The sequence below is a fragment of the Tinamus guttatus genome, unplaced genomic scaffold (genome assembly GCF_059628265.1).
Source record: "Tinamus guttatus ecotype Peru unplaced genomic scaffold, ASM5962826v1 Tinamus_guttatus_pri_ptg000307l, whole genome shotgun sequence".
NCBI lineage: Eukaryota > Metazoa > Chordata > Aves > Tinamiformes > Tinamidae > Tinamus > Tinamus guttatus.
In genome coordinates, this window is record NW_028288841.1 from 4,866,827 (window position 1) to 4,889,356 (window position 22,530).

A 22,530-nucleotide genomic window follows, 5' to 3' on the forward strand; every position below is an offset into this window, starting at 1 on the left:
AATGTAAGACAGTTGGCAACTCCAAGTCTGATGCAGTTTGTTCTGTCATACTACACTTAACAGGCTTTCCAAACCCCACCAAGGCCTTTCTGAGCTGTGAAGTTACTCTGCAAGCTCACTGAAGGACTCATCACAAAGGTTAATGTTAGGCCTGCAGCATTAAGCAGAACTTCATCTAAAACAGGATGGTAGCTTGGAAGAATAAGGGATTGTGACCTCTCTGATGCACTGATCTTCTGACAGACTGTGAAAAATACCAGTCATGGTGCTACTGCGTATATCTGAAAGCTTCTCATTGAACAATGTGAAAAATGCTTGTTGGAACCCCAGGAAACTTCACATCAAGAGACCTCCTGGGCACATATGGCAAATAAGGTCTCATTTTAAGTGTTGCCATCAGTAGATTATGAGGATAGCAGTAACTCTAAAAGCATGCACCATTTACCACAGATGTCTGTTTTGGTTTTTCCCTCAATACCTCTCCAAAGTAGCTAACTCCACATATACGGACTTGGAAGCTGAGGAACTTCCAACTGTTGTGTTTATTTAGCCATTTGCCAGAACACCAGTTGGAAACAGTAGGTTTTTGGGTCACTTCTGTTTCTGTCTCAAGAGCAGGGCTCTTTCAGAAAGCGAAATAGTCGGTTAGATGTTACTATAATAATTCTCTCCTAAATTACAACTCAAATATGCAACGGGGACTCTGTTGCTCCAGCCGCGCGCGCCCCCCCCCCCCCCCACTAAGGGCCGCGGTGTCTCTGCACGACAGGCGCATGCGCGGGCGCCCTGCGCATGCCCAGAATGGAAGAGGTCTGGCGGGTCAGAGGGTAACAAAATGGCTGCGCCCATGCGTGTCCGCGAGGGCAGGCTGCACTGCGGGGTTTAGCGCCGTCCTCTTCCGTCGGGGAAGGGGCTGCGAGTGCGGCGTGCGCGGAGCCCCCTCCGCCGGAGCCGCGCTACCTCCGCATGGAGCCGCGGGAGTCGTGGGCGGCCTTGGCGGTGAGTGCGCGGGCATGGGCCTGCTCGTTGCTATGGCGACGCAGCGGCCTAGTTCCCGACTCGCCCCCAGGGCCGCGCTGGGGAACTCAGATGGGGCAGTGCGATGAAATAAACCCGTAACGTCAAAGTTTTATTGGGGATATCCAGCTCCTGGTGAAGATATTTTAGCCACAATCCTGTTATTGCCATTGCTAAGCTGAAAGACAGCAGATTTTTTTTTTTTTTTTTTCCTCCTTATCAAAAACTCATCACGCTTTGGTGCTGGGAGCCCCCAGGTATTGCAGTGCTCTGGCAGCAGCTCTATTAGCTGCCTCATGAATTTAAATGGCCTTCCAGGTACCCAAGTCTGAAATCCACAGAAGCAATTAGCAAGTTTTGATGCATGTTGCGACAGTTGGGTAGATTAAATCTGATCAATGTTATTTGGAGCAGATAAGAACTTTGATGGAAAAGGATTGGGAAAAGCCAATGCATGCAAAATAGCCAAGTAGATTAAAAAAGTAATTAATTTATTGATTAAAACCTTAGGAGTAGATAGTGAACACCTCTCTCTGAATGCTCTGTTGGGAGTGGAAGAAAGTTGAGTAACATGCAGGGTTATAAGATTTTGTTTTCAGGCAGGGTCAAATATCTGTGCTGTGCCTTGGGTGCTGCTCTACATGGGGTACATTTCAGCAAACTAAGTCTTCTTGTCAAAAAAGTAATGCATCCAAAAATGCATCATAATGGATTCATGCAAACTATTGACTTATTTAGGTTGAGGTTTTCTATGTATTTCAATCTTGTCCTCCTGTTTTTACTTTCCAAAGCTTGTTAAAGCTTTGCTTCTTATCTCCTGAAACTGGTTTCAAAGCTGGGATATTTATTACTTTGTCTCCTTTGTTAAAGCTTCCTAGTTATTGCTATAAAAGCTATTGAGGTTTGTTTAAATTTATGAGACACAATTTGGGCCCAAAGTGGATATATACAGTTCAGGAGTACTTTGGTTTAGGCATGACTCGGTCGTTCACATATGCACTGCTCTTTCTCTCTGTGGATATTAATTCATTTTACTACCTGGTTTTATTTCAAAGGCTGGTGGAGTTGCTGGTGTCTGCGTTGACTTAATCCTTTTTCCCCTGGATACTGTGAAAACCAGGCTGCAGAGTCCCCAGGGATTTCGGAAGGCTGGTGGCTTTCGTGGCATCTATGCTGGTGTTCCTTCCACTGCTATAGGATCCTTTCCAAATGGTAAATTTTGTCTGGATTATGCTTTCTTCCTCTTTAAATGGGAGCTTATGTAGCATTGGACATCCCTGTCTGTGGCTTCCTTTTGTGCAGGTGATTGTATGTTTGGATTCTGAGAGGAGCAGGCTTCTAGAATTACAGAGTATTGAGCAAATTCTGGATAAGACCTGGAGCCTGGGCTTTAGAGAAGCCTGGACCACTGTAGAGGGGACAGTGTGTGTCTGATGTGAAGGCAGTTAGTTGTTCTCTTACAGTGTGCTTTAAGTGCTTGTATAAATCTCACCACTGTGAGCCTACTTCTATGGTAAGAGTAGTTGGTGTAGCTCAGCAGTTCAAACAAATGTAAAACAAATGAATCCTAAAAAATTATCAAGTGGTGTTTAGTTGTCAGTATATAAATGCTGTGGCCCTTCTTTACATGTCCCAGGCACACAACCCCTATGGAAGTGTCCTTGGATGTGTGTTATTAGCCTATTCTTACTTACAGGAATATCCTAAGGCACTTCCAGCTGTCAAAGAGATCATAAGTCCTGCTTTACATGGACACTTGCGCCACTGTATATCTTTCAATGTACTGGAAATGCCTAAGAATTCTTCAAAGTGGTTAAACATTGGGCATCTTTGAGCTACTTAAATGTATCATTGAAGATTTCTAATTTTGAAATTGAAATTTTTAAAAGATAAATACTTGTAGTCCCTGCAGAGAAAAGGCATCTACAATTCCAAAGACCTTTTGTCGGTTTCTTCTTTGTACAGAGCAGGGGAAGAAAAAAATCACCAAGCTAAGCTGTCAGTAGTAAGTATTAGGAGAAGTTTGCTGACAAATCCACTGGCACCTTCAAATGTTTGATGTCCTTCAAAAGATGATATAAAAAATGTCAGTTCTTTATCTTGTCTCCTCTGTTATCTCCTTTTGAGGTGATAAGCATCTTTTGATTAGCAGCAGAAGGCAATTCACGTAGTCCTTTACAATTAAAATCTGTTCCCCCGTGAGACATGTCAGTTTTTTCAGGCTTTGCATCTTTAAAATCTGAACTGTGTTTTTATCTTTATGGTGTAAGACCAAGAACTGAAATTCCCTTTAGGAGAGGGAGTAACCCTTAAGGTGCAAATGCCTTTGTAGTTGACTGTTGCAGTGGAAAAAAACACTGTTTCTGTTGCTCCTTTTAGATTTGTATATTGTCCACTGGACATAGTACTTGAGAAAGTTTGAATATTTTGCTTTCTGGAACTTAATTGTGAAATGTTCAATTGATTATTGCAAGGAAGATGCTATTAATTGCTACTGAAACACTTTTGCAGCATAGCAGACTTGTATTGAGCACCTTCCTTCCTTCTGCTGACTTGCCAATTGCTCCATTGAACTTTTTACAAAAAGACCAGTCACAAAATTCAACCAGGCTGGAACAACCTCATCTCTACCCTTTCAGTCTCCAAATGTGGAGAATATGACATTTCAAAACCTACTGCATCATCAGGAATGTTTAACACATCTCATTTTTTAAAAAAAATCTCAGTAGTAAATATTCTCTTCAAGTCTAGTCACCTTTGATATTGGTGGGAGGTTTGCCAATGATAACTTCCTTGAGAAGTTTGTGCCTTTAGTTATTTGCAGGTTGTGTTGATACTGTTGTGTTCTTATGGGAGCATAAATACTTTTTTTTCAAAATTAGTACTGGAATAATAAGCAACAAAATCCACTTCTGAATGTTTTTTGTATTAGTTCTGTGATGGAGGAACAGTTAAATGACTGTGTATTTTGAATTTCAGCAGCTGCTTTTTTTGTCACCTATGAATATGTTAAGTCTGTGCTGCACCGTGGCTCTGCATCATACTTGTCTCCTGTAACGCACATGGTGGCTGCCTCCTTTGGAGAAGTGGTAAGAAATAAATTAACCTATTGTGGGAGGAGAGGAAACAATTAATATATGAAAACTCAGATTTGGTGTCATCAGTTACTTTTCTGTGTGTTGACTATCTTCATACTTGTGACATTTACTACAAAAATATTAGTTCTTTCTAAAGAACTGTTCATATGATTGAAAGTTTCATGTGAGACTTCTTTCAAAGTGTGTTAATGAGTTAATAGTAACTCCTAGTAGGCTTATTAGCAGAGCTCATTTAAGTCAATAGGTAAAGGACATGTGTCACTAATGCATGGTTGTATCTTCACATTTTTGTGGTTTTTGTGTCCGTGCTGAAATTCAAGAATTCCTTTCCTTATACAGTATTTCAGCTCATGTGAGCTAGTTGTGAAAAAGTTTTCATTTGCAGTTTTTTTTACAATTGTGACACAATATCTTATACACGTGGTAGAAAATTCTCATAATTTGAAACCCATCTACCTTTGCTTCTAGTAGCCAGTGTTAATTAATATTTATAGCCTATCCCTTTCCCTCCATGTATTCAGATTCAGTGAACATCTTTTCCCCAAAGATAGTTTGTCATATTGATGAGAAGACTTTCTTGCATTTATAAACAGGCTCTACCGATGGATGTATAAAGTGACATGACAGGTTGGGGCATCTGGCAGCTGTGTAGTTTCACTTGCCAGATGATGCGTAATGCCTTCCTGATGAAGCCTGTCTCAGTGGGACGGGTAACCTAAAGAAACATTTTTTCCTTGGAATGTATGTCTGTATTTTAGTGGCAGCTTTTCATATGTGTGTGTGTGTATATGTATTTATTCATATATTTTTCCCTAATAGTTGTAGCTCTAGGTAGTTTAATGTACTGGTTGGGTACTTAAAACATATGAATAAAGGATCGAAACATATAATGACAATTATTTCTATATGTAAGCTTTTTAAAAGATTTTCCCTCCACTTTTTGGAGAAATTGCTCTGTTTCTGGTCTGTTAAACTTAAATGTCTTTATAACAGGATCTGCAGCCACAAGCAGTGACTCGCTCTACTGGGTTCATACAATGCCCAAAATGGACCAAATTCTGTCAAACATTTTAGATGCTCAGTAAGGGAGATTGCGAAAGAAGACTTTCTTGTTTTGACACCTGTATTGCCCTTGGCTTGTTAACACCATGGATCTTGCAGGAATTCATTGTTTCTTTACAAAATTCTAAGTTCCAAATGAAATAGCACTAACCAATTGGATCTGAGTACCGAAATACCTCTGTTCTCTTGAGTTTCCACCCTCAGTGTAATTTCCCAGTTTATACTGACCCTTCTTTAGAGGGGAGAAAGATTTTTCAGCACTAAGAAAATATCAAGAGTCTACTTGAAAGTGCCTTTAATTTCATTGCCAACATGCAGTGCCAGGGTGACTGGACACAGATCCAGATCCACTGAGTTGAGAGTTCAGCAATGGCAAGAACTAGTCGATGTCATTTCAGTAACAGGAAGGAACTTCTTGTGTACACAGTGTGCAGCAACACTGGCACTGCTCTGGGCTAGGTGTTCAGCTGTAAACAGTCACCTGCTGTCCCTGCCAGCACTGTCCACCTCATTGCTCTTGGTTTTGGCACTAGATGTTTCTTGGCCCTGCAGTGATGAAATGGGATGTCAGCTGTTCTCTCTCTCCACAGTTTTAGGCAGGGATGATGGGCTGAACTGAATTAATTTCTCTGGCTTATTTGCAATTTCAACTTAGCCAGTGACATGGTGCTGAAAAATGTATTGTGCCCTTGATTCCGTATTCTGCTTTTATGAAGTGAAGTGAGGTTTTTGTATCTTGTGAAATTGCGAATGCTGAAGCACATGTGAAGGAGAGAAAGAGGAGCCACTCTCCTCGATGGCCTTGGTAACTTGGCCCAAGTTCCTAGAGGTGCAGAAGAACTACTTCCACCTTAGCTTTGCTACTGGGTGCCTCAGCAGCATGGCCTAGCTACCCCCCAGGGCAAGTGAAGCAGCAGTGCAGCTGTTCCTGCTTGCCTTGAATTCAGCCTTGTTTTCCAAGTGATTTTTATTCTGCTCTGGGAATGAAGCTGGTAAAGCTGAATGTGACCATGGTTTCTCATACCAAGCACAGGAAGAGAGCTGAATGCAGCATCTTTGCCGGTTGCTTTGGCAGTGGTTATAGGCAGGAATAGATGGAAGGTGATATAGGTGTAAGGGTGGGTGGTGTGCTTCTGCATTGCCTCCTTAGGCAGAGTGGTTATGATCTAGACCAGGCTCTGTGTTGCCAGGTTGCAGCTTCTAACTCAAGGCAATGCATAGAATTTGTTTTGCTGGAATCAGCAAGAGATTTTTCAGCACCATGGCAAAATGTAGCTCTTAACTGCCTTGTTTGCCCAGTTGACTCATGGAATAGCAGTTCTAAGAGCTTTCTTAAGCTTTCCAAGTGGACTGCTCTGTTTCAGATCTGAGAAATTATGGTTGGTTCCATGAAGAGGTGCCAGTGATACAAAAAAACACAGTAAGAACTTCTTTTTTTTTTCTTTTTTTTTTAAAAAAAAGTCTCATTTTGTGAGTGGATTTTTTTATAGTGCACTTCCTCTGTCTGCGAGGATTCTGTAAGAAAACCATGGTTGGACAATATAATCATCAGCAGCTAGAGAACAGTTGGTTACAGATGACTCCTTGTGTGATTGCAGACCTGTTGTCTGCATATTCCAAGGGGGCTCCTATGAACCAGGGCTGTCCTGCCTTGTTTTCAGCCGGATGAGCTGAGGTGCAGCACAGCTGAGTGACTTGCTCAGGGCTGCCTATAGCTGTGCTTCGAAGGCAGGGCTCTTGCCACCCTAAGGCCAGCAAAATCTATAGTGATGGCCATTGAAATGCATATATCATATGAGGAAAGACTAAACGAGCTGGGCCTGTTTAGCCTAGCGAAGAGAAGACAGAGGAGATCAGAACAATATGTGTAAGTACCTGAGGGGAGAATGTAGGGAAGAGGGCACCAAACTCTTCTCAGTGGTGGGCAGCAACAGAACAAGGGGTAATGGGCACAAATTGAAAAACAGGATGTTCCACCTCTGTGTGAGGAAGAACTTCTTTACTGGGAGGGTGACAGAGCCCTGGAACAGGCTGCCCAGAGAGGTTGTGGAGTCTCCTTCTCTGGAGATCTACTGAACCCGCCTGGATGCCACCCTGTGCCACGTGCTCTGGGTATCCCTGCTTGGGCAGGGGGGTTGGACTGGGTGATCTCTAGAGATCCCTTCCAACCTTAACCATTCTGCAATTCTGTGAAATAGCAGTGTGACCTGATGGCGTGGAAAATGTGTTGTTGAAATGACCATTTCTCAGCTAATAAAATTCTACTTTTTGCCAGCCTTCTGTTTCCCACTGCCCTCCTACCCCCAGTTTCTTCCCTTCCTTGGCACAGTGGGGAAACTAAGCTGTAAAATAATTGAGGCAGGGATTTGCCGCAACAAACCCATAATAAAAATATCACAAAGCGAGATCTTATCACATTTATTTTATATCAAGTCTTAGCTGATTGATCAATCTCTATGTATATTAAAAAACTATTTCAAATTACATCAGAGTGAAAGTTATAATTATAGTTTTATTGATTGGTCTTTAAGATTTAATCAAGACATATCCACTGGGACAATTATTTTGTCAGTAGTTCTTTTGTTTCATACACACTTTTTCTCCTTGTACACTTTAAATAATTGCTTTTATATAAATTGCTTTTAAATGTAAGATAATAAGACAAAGACTCTGTCATGCTAGAATTCCCCAGACATCTCCTCATGTTTTCAAACCATCTTTCTGCAGAAAGGAGCATTAAGGTTTAGAACAAGAAACTGGTTTTGGATTCTTAAATTTGCTGCTCATTCACTGGTGAGCATGTATGATTTGGCAGCCTTCCTGTGTATCAGTAAAATATGAAGACTTGCTAAGTGTAAAGTTGTGTGAATGCTGGCTAATCTGTTTTGAATGAGTGTTAGCAGAGTGAGCCCTGTTGAAAATAATAATAGTAATAATACAAAAGGTAATGGTTGAAAATGCAAGGGTCTCATCAAGATGATAACTGAGAGAAATCAGACAAAGGGGAGTTCTTTTTAATAACAGGCATTCTTGTAATTTTTTTTTTTTTTTACAACCTCTAAAAAATCGTGGGAAAACAGTCCTGTAGAATTGGTTGATCCAATTTCCTAGTTGTGGACTGGGAGGCACAAAATCAAGCTGCAGAAAGACAGCAGCCATAGTGTGTGTTTTCCTTTTAGACTTGGGGAACAGGGAAGGCTAATCTCATCTCCAGCAGTGAGATAAAGAAAAGTACACACAACATCCGACCCTGTTAAACATAATTATTTTTTCCTATAACTGAATCTTACTGTATAGGGACTCTGAATATCCCATAATACATGAGAAATTACTTACAAAAGCAGAGCCAAAACTCCAGAGGATAGATACAAACTCTATCATATCATCTCATCAAGGAAGAATGAAGGTTGAAGAATACAGGAGTTACCAAGGGGGAAAAACCCTTAGTATATCTCTATGTATAACTGAAATTCAGAGTTAGGAAACACATATACTGCATCCAGGGCATTGGAATTTTTCATCTTGACTCTGCATTGCCCTGTATGTTTAGTCTGCCTGTATCTTTATAGTGAGCTGCCAAAAGGGCTTGGAAAACATGATATCATGGTGGGTGGAAAGGAAAACCAGATGTTCTGAAATTTTACTTTTAATATTCTGAGATGGTGTAACTTAAAGAAGGAGCAGTAATTTTAACCTCCTAATGTCCATTTTAAGTAGTAACAGGGTGCTTATTGCAAATCCAGTTAATTGATTCATTTTTTGTCAGCTTCATCATAGAGCATATATACTATAATTACAAGGAGCCTGTGTAACGACAAGTCTCCCTCATGGCCCCCCACCAGCTTGCTGCAAACACAGTCTTATGGGACAAGTTTAAGATTGTCCCAGTTTGGCTCATGAGGTTTCCTTCATGAGAGCCAAAGTGTTTGGATTCAGCACAGTTAATTTTACATCCTGCTGTCTTTTCCATGGAGGTGAGAATAAAGTCGTTTGGATCACATTCTAGAGAAGCCTGTTGACAACAGTCTTTTCCATCTAATATTTAGATATTGTTATGGTTACGATCTGAGCTTTGCAAGGTATTTAGTGGGAATTTTGGGCTGTTGCTTGTAAATATCAGGTCCGCTATTATCTTTCTCGCCTTTTTTTCCCCTGTTTTTAATTGGACTTTTTTGGTGGCTTTGTCGTCTTACTTTGTAGGAAAATAAAACTATTTTGCAGGAAAATAAAACTACTAGGCTTTTGGCTTACTTGTGAGGTGAGCTGTGAAGGTGAAGGACTGAGGACCAGGGTGGTATGTAGATGTCCTGCTGTTCTGGCAATTAGCAGTAGTGACCGTGCTCTGCAAGTTGCTTAGTGCTGAAGGTTATTAAGCTGCTGTTGCCTCTGTGTAGTTTTCCGGAGTACTTGAGCATGACAGCACTGGAGATGGCGTTGATGCTGTGCAATGCATCCCCAAGCTTGCAGGATGTCCAAGTTCTCTACAGTAAGCTGATGTGTCTACGTGGTATGCAGTAAGTGGAGGGAGTAGCTCAGATCTCAAAGGCTTCATAGTCATGTTAATAACTTGATGCCTACTTTAATCTGGCAGTTTGGGTTCCTGAGCCAGCTTGTTTTCAACCTGTTTCCGTGCATCTGCTCTGTGCTCCCCTGAGTCATGTAAATGCTTAAAGAGTTTGCAGGTCTAGGAAGGCATTTCTGGTCTGCTTGCAAGAATGCTAAAACTCAGGCTCTCCACCAAGCTTTGGTGGAGCATGAACCTCCTAGGAAGAAATAGAGACCTCAGCTGAGTTCTCCTGGAATGGTTGTGTATGGTTATATAGGGACTGCTTCCTCTGGAGGGGATAGGCTTGGCCAGCTTCAGCAGGAAGGATTTGGGCAGAGCCACACACTCAATTTTTCTTCGAAATTTGAGAGTTGAGGGATGGTAAATCCATTTGAATTGAAACATCCGGAAGCTTGTTGCTTGACTAGGGAGAGGGAATGAGAATGACTGGGTTGTCTTGCTTTGCATAGCTTAAACTATCAGGAAAAATGAGCTTGAGAGAGTAGTAACTAAAACATGGAAAGGTGGCTAAACATTAGACTCCCTGCCGTTGCTTGGCTTAAGTGTCACAGGTAGGTGGTGTCACATTATCACCTCACCTGGCTCCAAAGTGCAAGGTGAGGATGGGTATTTCAAGGTCAGATTCCAATCTCATTTTTGTATTCCAGTGTGGTGCCACTTAAGACTCCGATAAGAGCAAAGTGTGTGGTTCTTTTGTGATTACCATCTAACCTCAGTTTTAATAACTTGAAATTTCTTATCCACTGTAGGGATATGTCAAATAGAAAAGCTTCTTAAGTTAGAAACTAGCTTAGTTTCCCTAGAAACTGAGGAATTCACCTAGCTTGCTCTGCCCATCCTAACTTGTTTCTCCTAAGAACTAATCCCAAATGCAAAGCAAAACCATTTACAAGTCACACTACTGTAGAATGAATATTTTGACCATACCTTTAATATTAAAGAGGGAGGAAGGAAGGAGGTTGAGTATTGTATCATTCTAGTTTGTTGTAGCTATTTAAAAATCCCCGAACTTGAATGGTGGAGGATGTGGGGTTTTTTTTCAGTTCAACAGTTAAGTTGGACACCTTAGAGCTGCTTCTAAGCCACCAATCTGCTGCTGCAACAAAGAGGTAATTTAGCACTTACTGCATCTGTGCTTTGGGCTAATGGCTTTGGATTCTTAACAGCTTTCCTAAAAACAGAACAAAGAAATGGACACAACTATCCCTGAATGAAAAGCCAGGTTTTCTGTTTTGCATCCTGTTGCCTTCCAACCAGGGTACTATGATCTGGCACACGAATCTACCCCTTCTCCAAGGTCATTCCATGTCTCGGTGCTGGTTTGTTTCTACCAATTCACAGCATATTTCTCTTGTAGAAATTAAACATGTGCAGTCACTCTGCCAGCCTCAGTTCAAGTGGGGCTGAAGGAGGTGCTCATCTTGCAAGATCAGATTTCCCGAAGGGGGACAGAAAACCTCCCTGTGTCTGTTAGTGAGGTGGCCTGAGCTTGTACTGGTTCTGTATGAGGCTGGTGCTGTTTGGTGCCCAGAGGGCTGGACTGGGGAGCAGGTTGGCTTTGATGCCCACGTGCTCCTCCTGCTACCTTGCTCTTCCTGTGAATCCCCATCACCAGTACGAATAACCTATATAGGTCAGTAGTTTAGGAAAAACATATAATATTCAAATCTTGCTAGAATTTCTCTTACAGTAAACTTGCTTTCCAGGCACTGATTTTTGATCAGTGCTTACCATTTGGAGCCTGATTTTTTTTTTTTTTTCCTTCTTCACATAGCTGGATGCTTCCAGGCCTTGAGCAGTGGAATATGCTGACCCTGGCAAGACAAGCAGTGGTGGGGAGTGCAGCAAGGTGTGTGGTCTTTGGAATTTATCATGGTGGCTTTTGAAATATTCGTAAATTAAGCTAGGTGAGGTCAGGTCTGCAGTACAGATGCCATAGGACTTTTGCCAAGCCGTTACACAGGATAAGAGCTAAGCAGTGGTCAGAAGATCACTGTGAATATGAGACTGCTGCCGCGAAGAGCCAGTGGGGAAGGAGCGTAGTGAGAGCAGGCAGAAAGTCAAATTAAAGCTGCAACTTGAAATTGCTTGTAAATAAAGATGAATGAAGGCGTGAATCCACACATACTGCCAGCAAATTCATCATACAATTAAAGGCTGAAGCAGCAAATTAACAGTCAAACACCTAACCTGCCACCCATGGTGCTCCTTTCTTGTATGCTGCATGTTAACTGCATGTTTTAACTCTTCTTCATCAGCTTTCCTTCCTTGATCACTTTATCTCAGTACCAGGACTGCTTAAAAATTACTCTTAGCTCAAAGTATTGTAAGAGAAAAGTTAATTTAGTTTAAAGAATATAAATAAGAAAAAAAAGCTTAAAAAATGAATTGCTGATTGATTTCCTGGGTTGTTACTTTTTCAAAACCAGCTTTGGCATTGACTGAGATCATTTAAAATACGGTATACTTATCCCAAAGTAAGATTTTGCACAGTGTTTGTCAGGAATGACTATTTTTGAATAGCTCCATTTGTGGACGAGCCTATAATCCTTTAAGTAAAGAGGCTGTAGGAAAGAGAAAGGGATCAATTAAAGGAACATACAATATAGTTGAGATTTCCATGTTCCGGGCCAATGTAATCCCAAGAGACTGAGCAAATTGTAAAATACTAGCCATCTTTCAACAGGAGACTTAATGTGTTTTCAGAAAATATTGCCTGTGTTCTCTTGCCTGGAATTTCATTAACATTTGTCCTCCTGTTACATAGTCTGACCCGACTTAGCTCCTTGGAAACAGTTTTATGCTGCATGGGATGCACTGTGCTATGTTGGAAGGGAACTTTTGCTAAAAGAACAGTTTGGCTGGTGGATGGAATTAATTTCTTAAGACTTTTAAAATAAATTTATCAGCCTCATAGTGGTGGAAGAGTTTGCTAGGATAGATTGGATCATGCAGACAATTGTGTAAGTTGAGTTAAGGGCCTGCTCTTTTACTTTGAGGCTGTTTATGTTTAAGACTGGTAGCGGCTGATGGTTCAAGCACTGAACCTTGCTTAAAAGCACCAAGATGGGTAAGGAAGTCAAAGACTGAAACTTTTTACAAAGAACTTGAAAATCCCTGGGACTTCAAGTTTGTGCCTGAGTGCAAAAGAGAAGGGCGTAATGGTGGGATGCTTTAAACCAACCAGACAAAACTGTATGTTGATTAAATCTGATAAGAGCTTTTTAGTTGTGCAAAATGAAAGCCTTGTCGGCTTCACAGACTCTCCTGGGGTAAGCTGATCGTAATAGGGTGATAATGTTCCTTCTTGACAAAAGAGAGCGGCCGTTTTTTCCAAGGTGTAACTGATGTGGGAGATGGACAGCATATCCTTGGACAGCTGAGGAACGCTGAGGAACGGGGTGTGGGGAAGGAAGTCTAAAGGTGAGACAAACCTGTCTTGAGCAAACTCCTTAAGGGACGGACAAGTAGCCAGCTGAGACCTTCAGGCAACTGGGGGAGGAATGTTTGGTGAAACGGCCAGTGTGAAGAAGCGGAGGGTGCTCTGGAGCAGGCAGACGAGAGCTACGGAAAGTGGCACTTGGCAGCAGATGTAGGTTTGAGAGTAGCAAAGGGAAGACCACCCTGCAAGAGGGCTCCGCACGTTCCAAGCAGAGTCATTGAATCTAGAAACACAAATCTTGAATATGTTTTTGCGGAAGCTCCGATATTTCAAACACTTGCAACGTTCAGTCCCTCTGAAAGATCTCATCTCTGAAACTGTGTGTTTTTCAAGCCCTCGGAAGTGCTGAGATCTAAGGGATCTTGCTGGGTGAGATTGCTCTTTGAAGAAATGTTTCCTGCCAGCATCCAGGGGGGTGGCAGTTAATTTAATGAGGGCTCTATTGTGTCAGTTAGAAGAAAGGACGGGACAAAGAACTTGGCTTTGTCTAAACTTTCCCATCCAAAGTCCATTCGTCAAAACTTATTCCCTCCATGGGCTTTAAACCAGTAGTGGAGTCACCTGTTCTTGACCCCAGCAGCTCTCTGCAGGGTTGATTTTAACTATGCCAGAAGGGCACATCCATGGTGCGTGTGTGTGCATCCTGTGTCCATGGAAATAAAACCTCAGGCTATTTTGAAAATGAATGCTTCCTCTCTGGGGTTGGCACTTAAAGCAGAAACAGATAGTGGGCAGTATGTGTAATGGGCATCCTCTTGCCATCCCTGAGGAGGATTTCATTAAAATAGGTGCTGTGCTTCTTGCCTCTGCTTCTGCTGAGCCTTAGCAGGTAGCCCAGCCTGTGACAAACATGCACGGGGGCTGCCGCAGAGCAGAGACTTGCATTTCCATCCCATCTTGATCAAAGGGACAGCGATTATTTAGATGGAGGCTTTACTGGTGCATGAACTATTACAGCTCTGTGATTGCAGCAGTTCAACTTTATCCAAAGAAAATGTGAAACCAAAGGGCAAACGTTTATTTCGTGTTTCCCTATCTTCTCTTAATTTTCGTGGAATGGGAAAGGGTTAGGCAGTTCACTTTCTGTCTATAGATACATCCCGTGCTTTTCCCCCGTCTCCACCCTATGAAACATTCCCAATCCAAGAGTCATGGCCAGAGCTTCAAAACAATTATTTGGAAGATGAAATACTCTGCCTATCTCATAATATTGCATGGAAAACGTTCAGTTTTTCTCTTCTATCAGACAGCTGAATCACTGTGAGATCTAAAGAACCAAGCATATAAACAGAATTTGGGGAGGCCAGGGAAAGCTGTGTTGCTGGATTTTAGGATTGTTGAAAGGTTCTGATTTGAATCAAGATGGAAAATTCCCCAGCTTTTTCAAGATTTGGAGAGAACCTGGGCAATTTAAGATCTCTTTGATTTTTAGGCTTGCCTGTTATTTCAAATAATCCTTCAGTTATCTGAGGAATAGAAAATGTTTTTTGTTTTTGTTTTTTTTTTTTTTCTTATTTCAAATTAAAAATACTGAATGCTACTTACAAAGGAGTATTTGACAGAAATTGTTGCACTCTGTCATATTTATTACCCTGTTTTGAGAAGCACGGTGTGAAACAAACAAAAAACAGAACAAATAAAAATACCTGAGATCACATAGCTATTGGCAGCAGGGATATGGATAGGACTCATGTAAGAGCATTAAAAAAAAGTCTTTTTCTACTTCCCCTTGAAAGGGGTTTTGGAAATGGCTCCGTTTTTCTTGGCTTTTCTGTACTATCTTGGCACAAACAATTCTACTGACTTTCAAGAACGAGATGAGAGATGAGGCTGCTTTTTCCAGATTGACTGTAGCCTAGACATGGCCTTTGATAAGTCGTAGCCTCTTCGTCGTTGTTTTCGTGCAGCAACTTTTTCTCTTAACTGACTTGCTGATTATCTTGTAGAGGCATCATGAGGTTTAATTTAATGCCTCTGCTCTCTGGATACAAAGTTGTAGTGTTGTAAATAAGACTCTTATTTGATTAAGATAACATATATGCAAATGGCATTTAAGAGAAACTCTTCCCCAGATACATTCGTTTAGAGCTATATTTTAAATTATATTTGTATTATGAAGCTCAGGAAAAAAGGTTAAAACTAACCTCCTTGTTGGGAACTTAGTGTTGTAAAGGGTTCAAGGCTGCAATTCAGAAGTTTGCTGAAGTTTATCACATAGTTTTTATCCAGCCTGAGAGCAGGCTTAGCCAGGTAAACCAAAGATTGCCTGGGAGCTGCTGTGTGAGGTTGCTCTCAGTGCACTGATACTATTCCAGAACAATTCTTTGTCCTTAAACTACTTTCCTCCGTAGGAGAGTAGCTGGGCAATTGCTGTATGGAAAAAATGTTTACTCTTAAGCCCAGGCAGCTTCAAGCTGGCGCATTGGATCAGCATTGCATAATTCTGTATAGGTGCTCCAGCTTTAAGCAGGATTGGTCCCTGTACGCAGGTGTTTGGGTAGCGTTTTAGTGTAAGGTGTTTCTGGTAAACTCTTCTGGGCCAGTGTAAAAAGGCTTTGTGCTTGTTCCTGCTCTGCTTGTAGCAAGTCTTTCCATTGAGGTAAGCCTGTTAAGGATGAGTTTCAGATATACTGAAACAGAATGTTTAAATCAGTAGGTATAAAAGGCTTTGCTGTGATTTACATGTAAATTTTGAGACTTTAGATGTGCCAGTCATTCCCCAGGATTAGCTTGAGGTATCAGAGCAGTCACAACCAGAAAGTTCAAGTCAAATGCAGATCAGGCCAGAAGATGGCAGTCTTGATTCGTGCCGGGAACATCCAAAAATTCATCACTTTCTCCAGAATTGACAAGGAAAAGATTAACTTGACTCTGCACTTTGAGGCAATAGTAATATATAGATAAATGTTAACAAAATAATCACTTTTTTGTCTCTTACTGTCTATTGCAAATAGCTGAAATAAAATGCACTTAAGTTTCTGTCTAAATACTGGATTCAGCAGTATGATCTGGTAATGATTTAAGACCAAAATTTTGAAATTCAGCACTCTTTTTCAGAAGTGGTTAGAGTATTAAAGGCTAGATAGATGCTTACATGTCACACTGCCATCTCTGAGCTGCTCTGAGAACTAATAATCCCTTTGTATTTAGCTTTAGTATCAAGCTTTATTCAACCTTACATCTTAAAAATACTTGAGTCTTTGTTTAGGTGTCACTCCTTTCTTGTCCATGTGGTGCGCAAGTAGCAGGATTGGACACCGGCTGCTTTGTGCTGAACACTGCAGAATTCTATACCAGAGCTGGAGTTTAAGTACCCTTTTCCCCCTTGAACTTGGTTTGTAGCGTTTTGATTCTATATTTCCGCCTCCATCAGCGACTGGAAATAGGCACCAGAGCTTGCCTGAAATGTGCTCAGGAGTTTGTTTTTGTGGGACCGTGGGCTGCGTTGCTGCCGTACGTAGGAGCTGTCACCAACGCTGGAGCTGTGTGCATTTTGCTGCCTCGCTGGCACAGAGGCCACACAGCGTGAGCGGAGGCAGGAGAAGAAGTTGCACCCGTGGAAGTAAAGCCCGAGTACCTGCAGAAGATGCAGTCACCTAAAGCAGCCTGGGCTGTAGCTGCCTGGTGATCATTGCTCTTCTGCTCTCCCCCGAGAGCAGCATGCAGAACAGCTCGTTTTATCTACTAATCAATGCAGGTAAAAGCAGACACACAGAGAGCTGCTGCAGAGCAGCTCTGCAATTATATTTTTCATTCTTGCCCACATGGTGATAGCTTGCTTAAAACTTTAAGAAGTCAGCAGAGTTCATTAAATACTCTCCCAGTGCTAGAAGGCCGGGTACTAGCTCACACTGGTGTTGCTTGGATAGATTTAGCTCCCACAGTCCCAATTTGAATTCTGTTAACTTTTGCAGAGAGATCACTGAAGTGATTTTGAGCTGAATCTAACAAATTGGAGATTTATTTTCCTCACTCTTCTATCACAGTTTCTACCTTTTTTCTTTGTTTTCTTTTATTCTTTAGCCTTCTAGTCTAGTCAGACAGGTGTGAAGCTAGAGGCTCATACCTTCTGTTAGAGGCCAGTGTTGATTGACATCAAAAGAGGCTTGAATTGCTGTTGAGAGGAAGGTACACATGTAGCAGCAAATAAGGTAACAAGTTACAAGTTCGGGTGCACACTGAAAATGTCACCATTCAGCCTGACGTTGGCAGTCGCTGCTTACAGCTTTTTTAGCCCCAGCAGTGCCCTACAGAGTCAGTCTTGATGATGCAGGAACCTGGGTGACACAAGCTTTCATTTCCTTTCATAACTGGACAGTGTAATAACTTTTTTGTTGCTGTTTTGTTCTTGTGCAGCCAGAGATTTCCCTGCAGCTCTGATTCAAATGGGAGAAACATCAAAGCTAATTTGAAGCAAAATGCACCCCAAGTAGTCCGGGGGGAAATAGAGCCATTACTTTGTAGCCACCCTTCTGGTGCCAAAACGGGAACACGGTAGATGTCAGGAAGCCACACTGGGCTCTTTGTGTCCCCTTGCTTGAATAGATTGTTTTCATCTGAGCCTTTTCAAAGTTTTCCTCCTGCCTCGGTATTTTTAAGGAATAGAAAACTAATATAAGGACATGGAGTGTTATGAAGCATGAAGTTCTATAAATATTTATGCTGAACTATCACAAAACTTGACAGGTCTTATTTTCTTGACATATTGGGGTCGTTTGTTATTTTTGACCCTGAGAATTGAGAAGCACATGGAGTTATATCTGTTTGTAATGACTCTGGGATATTGTTGTTTGGTAAACTTGTAAGAATGTGACAGGGTAACAGACTTTCTTAATCTCTTTATGAATATGAAACTTCAGCTTTTACTAGGCTATGGACAAATAATCATTTGAGTTACCAGTAGCACTTGACTGTCTTCAGACTGGCAGTGAGTTTCTAAATTGAAGCTGTCTGTGGCACATGTGAATTTAGGAGTTAGTGGCTTAGTTTGCCACTTCAGACCTGGAGATTCCACCTGTCTTGCTTATGATTGTAAGTGTGTGCAGTTAATTTTACTTCTAGAAACCAATTTCAACACAGTACCTTTCTGAGCCTAGCACAGGATGAAACTGAAGAAGGCTATAAGTTATTTCCTGTGTTTTGCCACTGGTCTGGACACCATTTTAAGTAGCTCTGGGGCTGACGAAGACAAGTAGCTCTTGGCTGCTTGTTTACCAGCCCTTAATGCATTTTTAGAGAGATGAAAGGCCTTTAACTCCCATACCTCAGAGTCCTCATTCCTTAAAATTATGTGCATGCAACCTTAACTCTGATCTCAAGCTGTAATGGTGGGTGAATATATTTAATAACGGATCTAACCTTTGTTTTTCTCCAAAGTTAGAATGTATTTTTGTGGCATCCAACAGCAGGCACTTCTCTTGCATAATAAATACATTAAATAAAAAAGAGTCAATCTGATCCTTCCTCTTCAACTGAAATTTGACATGGGTTTAAAGAGAAGCCTTGAATATTTTGTGCACTAACTGGAATGTCTCTTGGTGCTGGTCACTAGAGGGCACAGCAGAACTGTACAGGAAATATATTTGTTGGTCTCCGAGTCCTCATCTTCCTTTTTAGATCTGTACAGTTAGGGGAAAATTCCTGTGGATACTGAAAGGAAGGATGGCTTCAAAATGTTGACTTCATCAGTGATTTCATCACCCAAACCCGTTTCTGCTTTGGAAGAAAAAACTGAAGCATTAATTGTAAGGCTGCTTCTGCTTTTCTGCTAGTAAAACCTTGAGTTTAGAAAGCAGTTCCAAGAGTGAGATGCTTAAGTTGTAAAATCAACTCATAAGTATACAAATTGTTTCCTGGTTTCTCAGATTTCAATACTTGCAACTTTCTCCTAAGCTGCTAACTCTATGAAGAGTAAGGAAATAAAGGAAACTTCTGTCTGAACATATGATTCTTCTACAGGTCGCATGCCTCATACGGGTCCCATCTGAAGTCATCAAGCAAAGGGCCCAAGTTTCTCCTTCCTCTGGTACCTTTCGGATCCTCTCCCACACCTTGTATCATGAGGTAAGTTCAGAGGAAAGTTTCAGATAAGTTGCTTCATTTTTTACACTCAGTGCCATATGTGTCATAATAAGCATTTCTATAACTTAATTGTAGTTCTGTTATGTCCCTGCTCTTTTCCGTCAATTCTTCCATTGCAAATGGCAACTATTGTGATGAATCTGCCCAAGAGGGTTCCTGGATTTTTTTTTCCCCTGTGATTTGGTCATTCTCCTGTCAGAATGAACAGGAGAATGCTGTCAGAAGACAGGAGAAACTCTTTGAAGATATTCACCCAGATTTTATACAGAGGTGATTAAAGGAACACAAAGTCCATTTAAAGTATTTTAAATGTTGTTATGTAGTTTTGTAATGAAAAAATCTGTCTTGGTAAAAGGCTCTGAGTCAAAGCTAAGAAACTACACGTGATAAAGCTGTCATCCTACATGTTCTTTTTGCATGGACTACTTAAGCAGATGTGTAGTGGTTTCAAGATATGTATGTATTTAGCAAGCAATTGTAAATAATATTTCTATGCTTCCTTGCCTTTTTATATTAGGTATATTTTCTTCTCAATGTGACTCCATAATTGATTATTCTGAACAATAGTTAAATGGTCTTTGAAAAGAAGATGAAACTTTCTGGCATTGTAATTCATGGAACAGAGTATATAGTGTTATAATCAATGTAGTCAATTTGTTAAAAGTTCAAGTGTGACTTTTCATAAGCCTGTAATACTTGCCTTGTAATCACCAATAAATTGTGGTCTTTGGCAAGATAATTCCCTATAGCTGATGCTTTCTTTTCTTGGTTTATAGGGTATTCAAGGACTTTATCGGGGATATAAAAGCACAGTATTAAGAGAGGTAAAACAATTTTTGGCTTTTTTGCAATTGATTGCTTTTGCTTCACCTTGTGTGTGTTTCGTAACAAGATGCAGAAGTGATTAATTAATTAATTGAGATTAATTGCTATGACCACATGCTTTAAATACTGGCATGTTTCATTCTAGGTTTAAATTATCAGTCTGTAATTTAATAGAGTACTGATAATGTGCACTAAATACTGATAATGTGCACTGAAAACCTGATATGTACAAAAAGTCATCTACTTTTCCGTCTCTCTGTTCTGTTGCTGCTACATCTTGGAAAGAATAAATACGTGTATATTAACGTGATAAAAATTATAAAGTACTGGAAATTTACTCAAGTCTTGTGCTGGCATCACATGAGGTAGGTATTCTAACAGTGGTGAACCACTCGTGTCCTGTCAAGTTTGACACAGACAGATTTAGGCTTTCTTTAAATATGTTTGTCAGCAGATGCCAAAAGAGATTTCTGGTGTTCCTGCCCCTTTAAAGAAATTGTGGGGAAAAAAAAATACCTTTTAGTTATCCAGTCGGTAATGTGGTGTTGCATTACTTAACCTAAATCAGAAGTACCTCACTGTTGGAAAGAACTGGAGCTAAGTATGTTTTGGCCTGCATGGCAGAAAATATTTCCTAAGCTAAAATCTCTTTGTAAACATACTGTGAATTTCAGCATTAGTGTCATGGAAATGTTTGATATTTCGTGTGGTCTGAAGGCAGAGTATAAAAGGAGTGGAAAAAGCACCTCTGTGGGGTTTTGTGATCCTGGATTGTTCCCACTGAGTCTTACAGGTAAGCAGAGGGTCTGATACAGTTGTGGATTTAGCCTCTTGCTTATCCTTGGTGCTGTTCTAAAGCAATTGAGACTGGCAATGAGATGGGCCCAGGGGAATCATGATGCAGGCCAACAGCCTTGTCCTCTCTGGCTTCTGGATCTTCACAGCATCTCTGCGGATTTTTGAATTCCTGTTTTGTATACTGGGTTTCCTCAATGGCTTCCTTGAAACTTCAAACTTTTTGGATATTCTGTTTAAGTGTAAAACCTGTCCTGACATTAACGCTCCTGTAAAATGTGTTTGATCTTCCCTGAGTTTTTTCAGATTAGCCAGTGCCTGGAAAGATTTATTTTTTTCCTTTAACATACTCTGATGAGTTCCCAATCCAAAGCTTTACTTCAGAATCAAACCTCAGGGACTGTCATTTGACAACGCAGAAGCTGAACCATGAGTGCTTCAGATAGAGACAAGGCTTTATTCCTATGAAAACACATCAGCTCTAGTCCAGGAAGGTTTCTTCGCTTACTCTGCTCAACATGATGTGCGTGGGTTTGTTCCCTTCTCATATAACACAGCTGAGTAAATTAGCTTTGGATCTTTGCCTCCTTTTTAAAACACAAGATCAGATCTGTTGACTGTGTTGCCATTGTGGTAATAATGCTAGTTTTAGAGGCATTTTAGGCCCTTCATTTAATAGTTGCTTTAAAAAGCCTTTTTTTTTCCACGCTGAAAACTTTTTAGGACAGTTGTTAGCCACCTCCTCTTACAATACAGGATAAAGACAGATATTGCCTAAAATAAGAAATCCCAAATTTAGTGTTACTTAAAATGCTGACAAATGACAATACACTACAGTTTTTCAAAGCTTTTGAATATTTCAAAAATTAGTTATTTGTGCAGAGATGACACCTGCCTTTCTGAAATGTAGCCTCCACCATAGCTTCATCCTGTACTTATTTTCTGGCTCACTAAACACATGTTATTCACTCAAATTTCATTTGGAGATGGGCACAAAAAGGCCAACAAGTCATTTTGATTTCTCTGAAGGATTCTGAATAAATGAATAAATTTAGATGTCATTGAATACAGATTTTGCATACTAACAGATAGATAAAACACAGTTACAACTGGGTACTATTCCCTTAAAATTTGTTTTGACATATGTCAGAATGGTAATTAATTTGCAGACCAGATTCATAGCACAGAGTGTGACCCTGCTGAGATAACTTTGTTTACTCAAAATGGCAGCACTTTGCTGGAAATTTAATTGGGGTCCTCTGCATTATGTATATTCATAAAAGATCCTTCAGAACTCATTTCACTTGAAGTATTGCTTTTTGGGAGTATCTGTCCAATAGATTGAGAAATAAATTATTACCAAATGAAATGTGCTTTCTCGTCAAAATGAAACAAATCATAGTTGATGTTAAATTCACCAAGATGGTTCTTTTTTATCACCAAGTTGACTGTTGCATTTTCTGAGACTGTGTTGTGGAGCAATAATCCAATTAAGGAAGATCAGTATATAGAACCTCCAGCTGACCTTTAATATTGTTATTTTTTCCTCTCTTTAAATGCCTTCCTATAGGAGAAATCTTTATTTTCAGATAAAAGTTTGTAGTAGTTCAATATTGGGCACATCCGGGTAGCTGTGTGGCATG

At 40.6% G+C, this 22,530-nt stretch overlaps 1 protein-coding gene across 2 annotated transcripts in view; it reads left to right on the top strand.

Moving 5' to 3' along the window:
- Positions 1–837: 837 nt before the first annotated feature.
- The window catches only part of SLC25A26 (solute carrier family 25 member 26), a 78,840-nt gene continuing 57,147 nt past the window's right edge, over positions 838–22,530 (top strand). Inside the window, exons 1-5 of one of the 2 annotated variants that reach the window (XM_088528310.1) lie at positions 838–999; positions 2,073–2,229; positions 3,997–4,106; positions 19,145–19,249; positions 20,044–20,091. In XM_088528310.1, coding sequence (XP_088384436.1) covers positions 967–999; positions 2,073–2,229; positions 3,997–4,106; positions 19,145–19,249; positions 20,044–20,091 — 453 coding nt within the window. In that variant the 5' untranslated portion in view covers positions 838–966. The remainder of the gene's footprint in view (positions 1,000–2,072; positions 2,230–3,996; positions 4,107–19,144; positions 19,250–20,043; positions 20,092–22,530) is intronic. The other variant, XM_088528311.1, reaches the window with a different exon arrangement.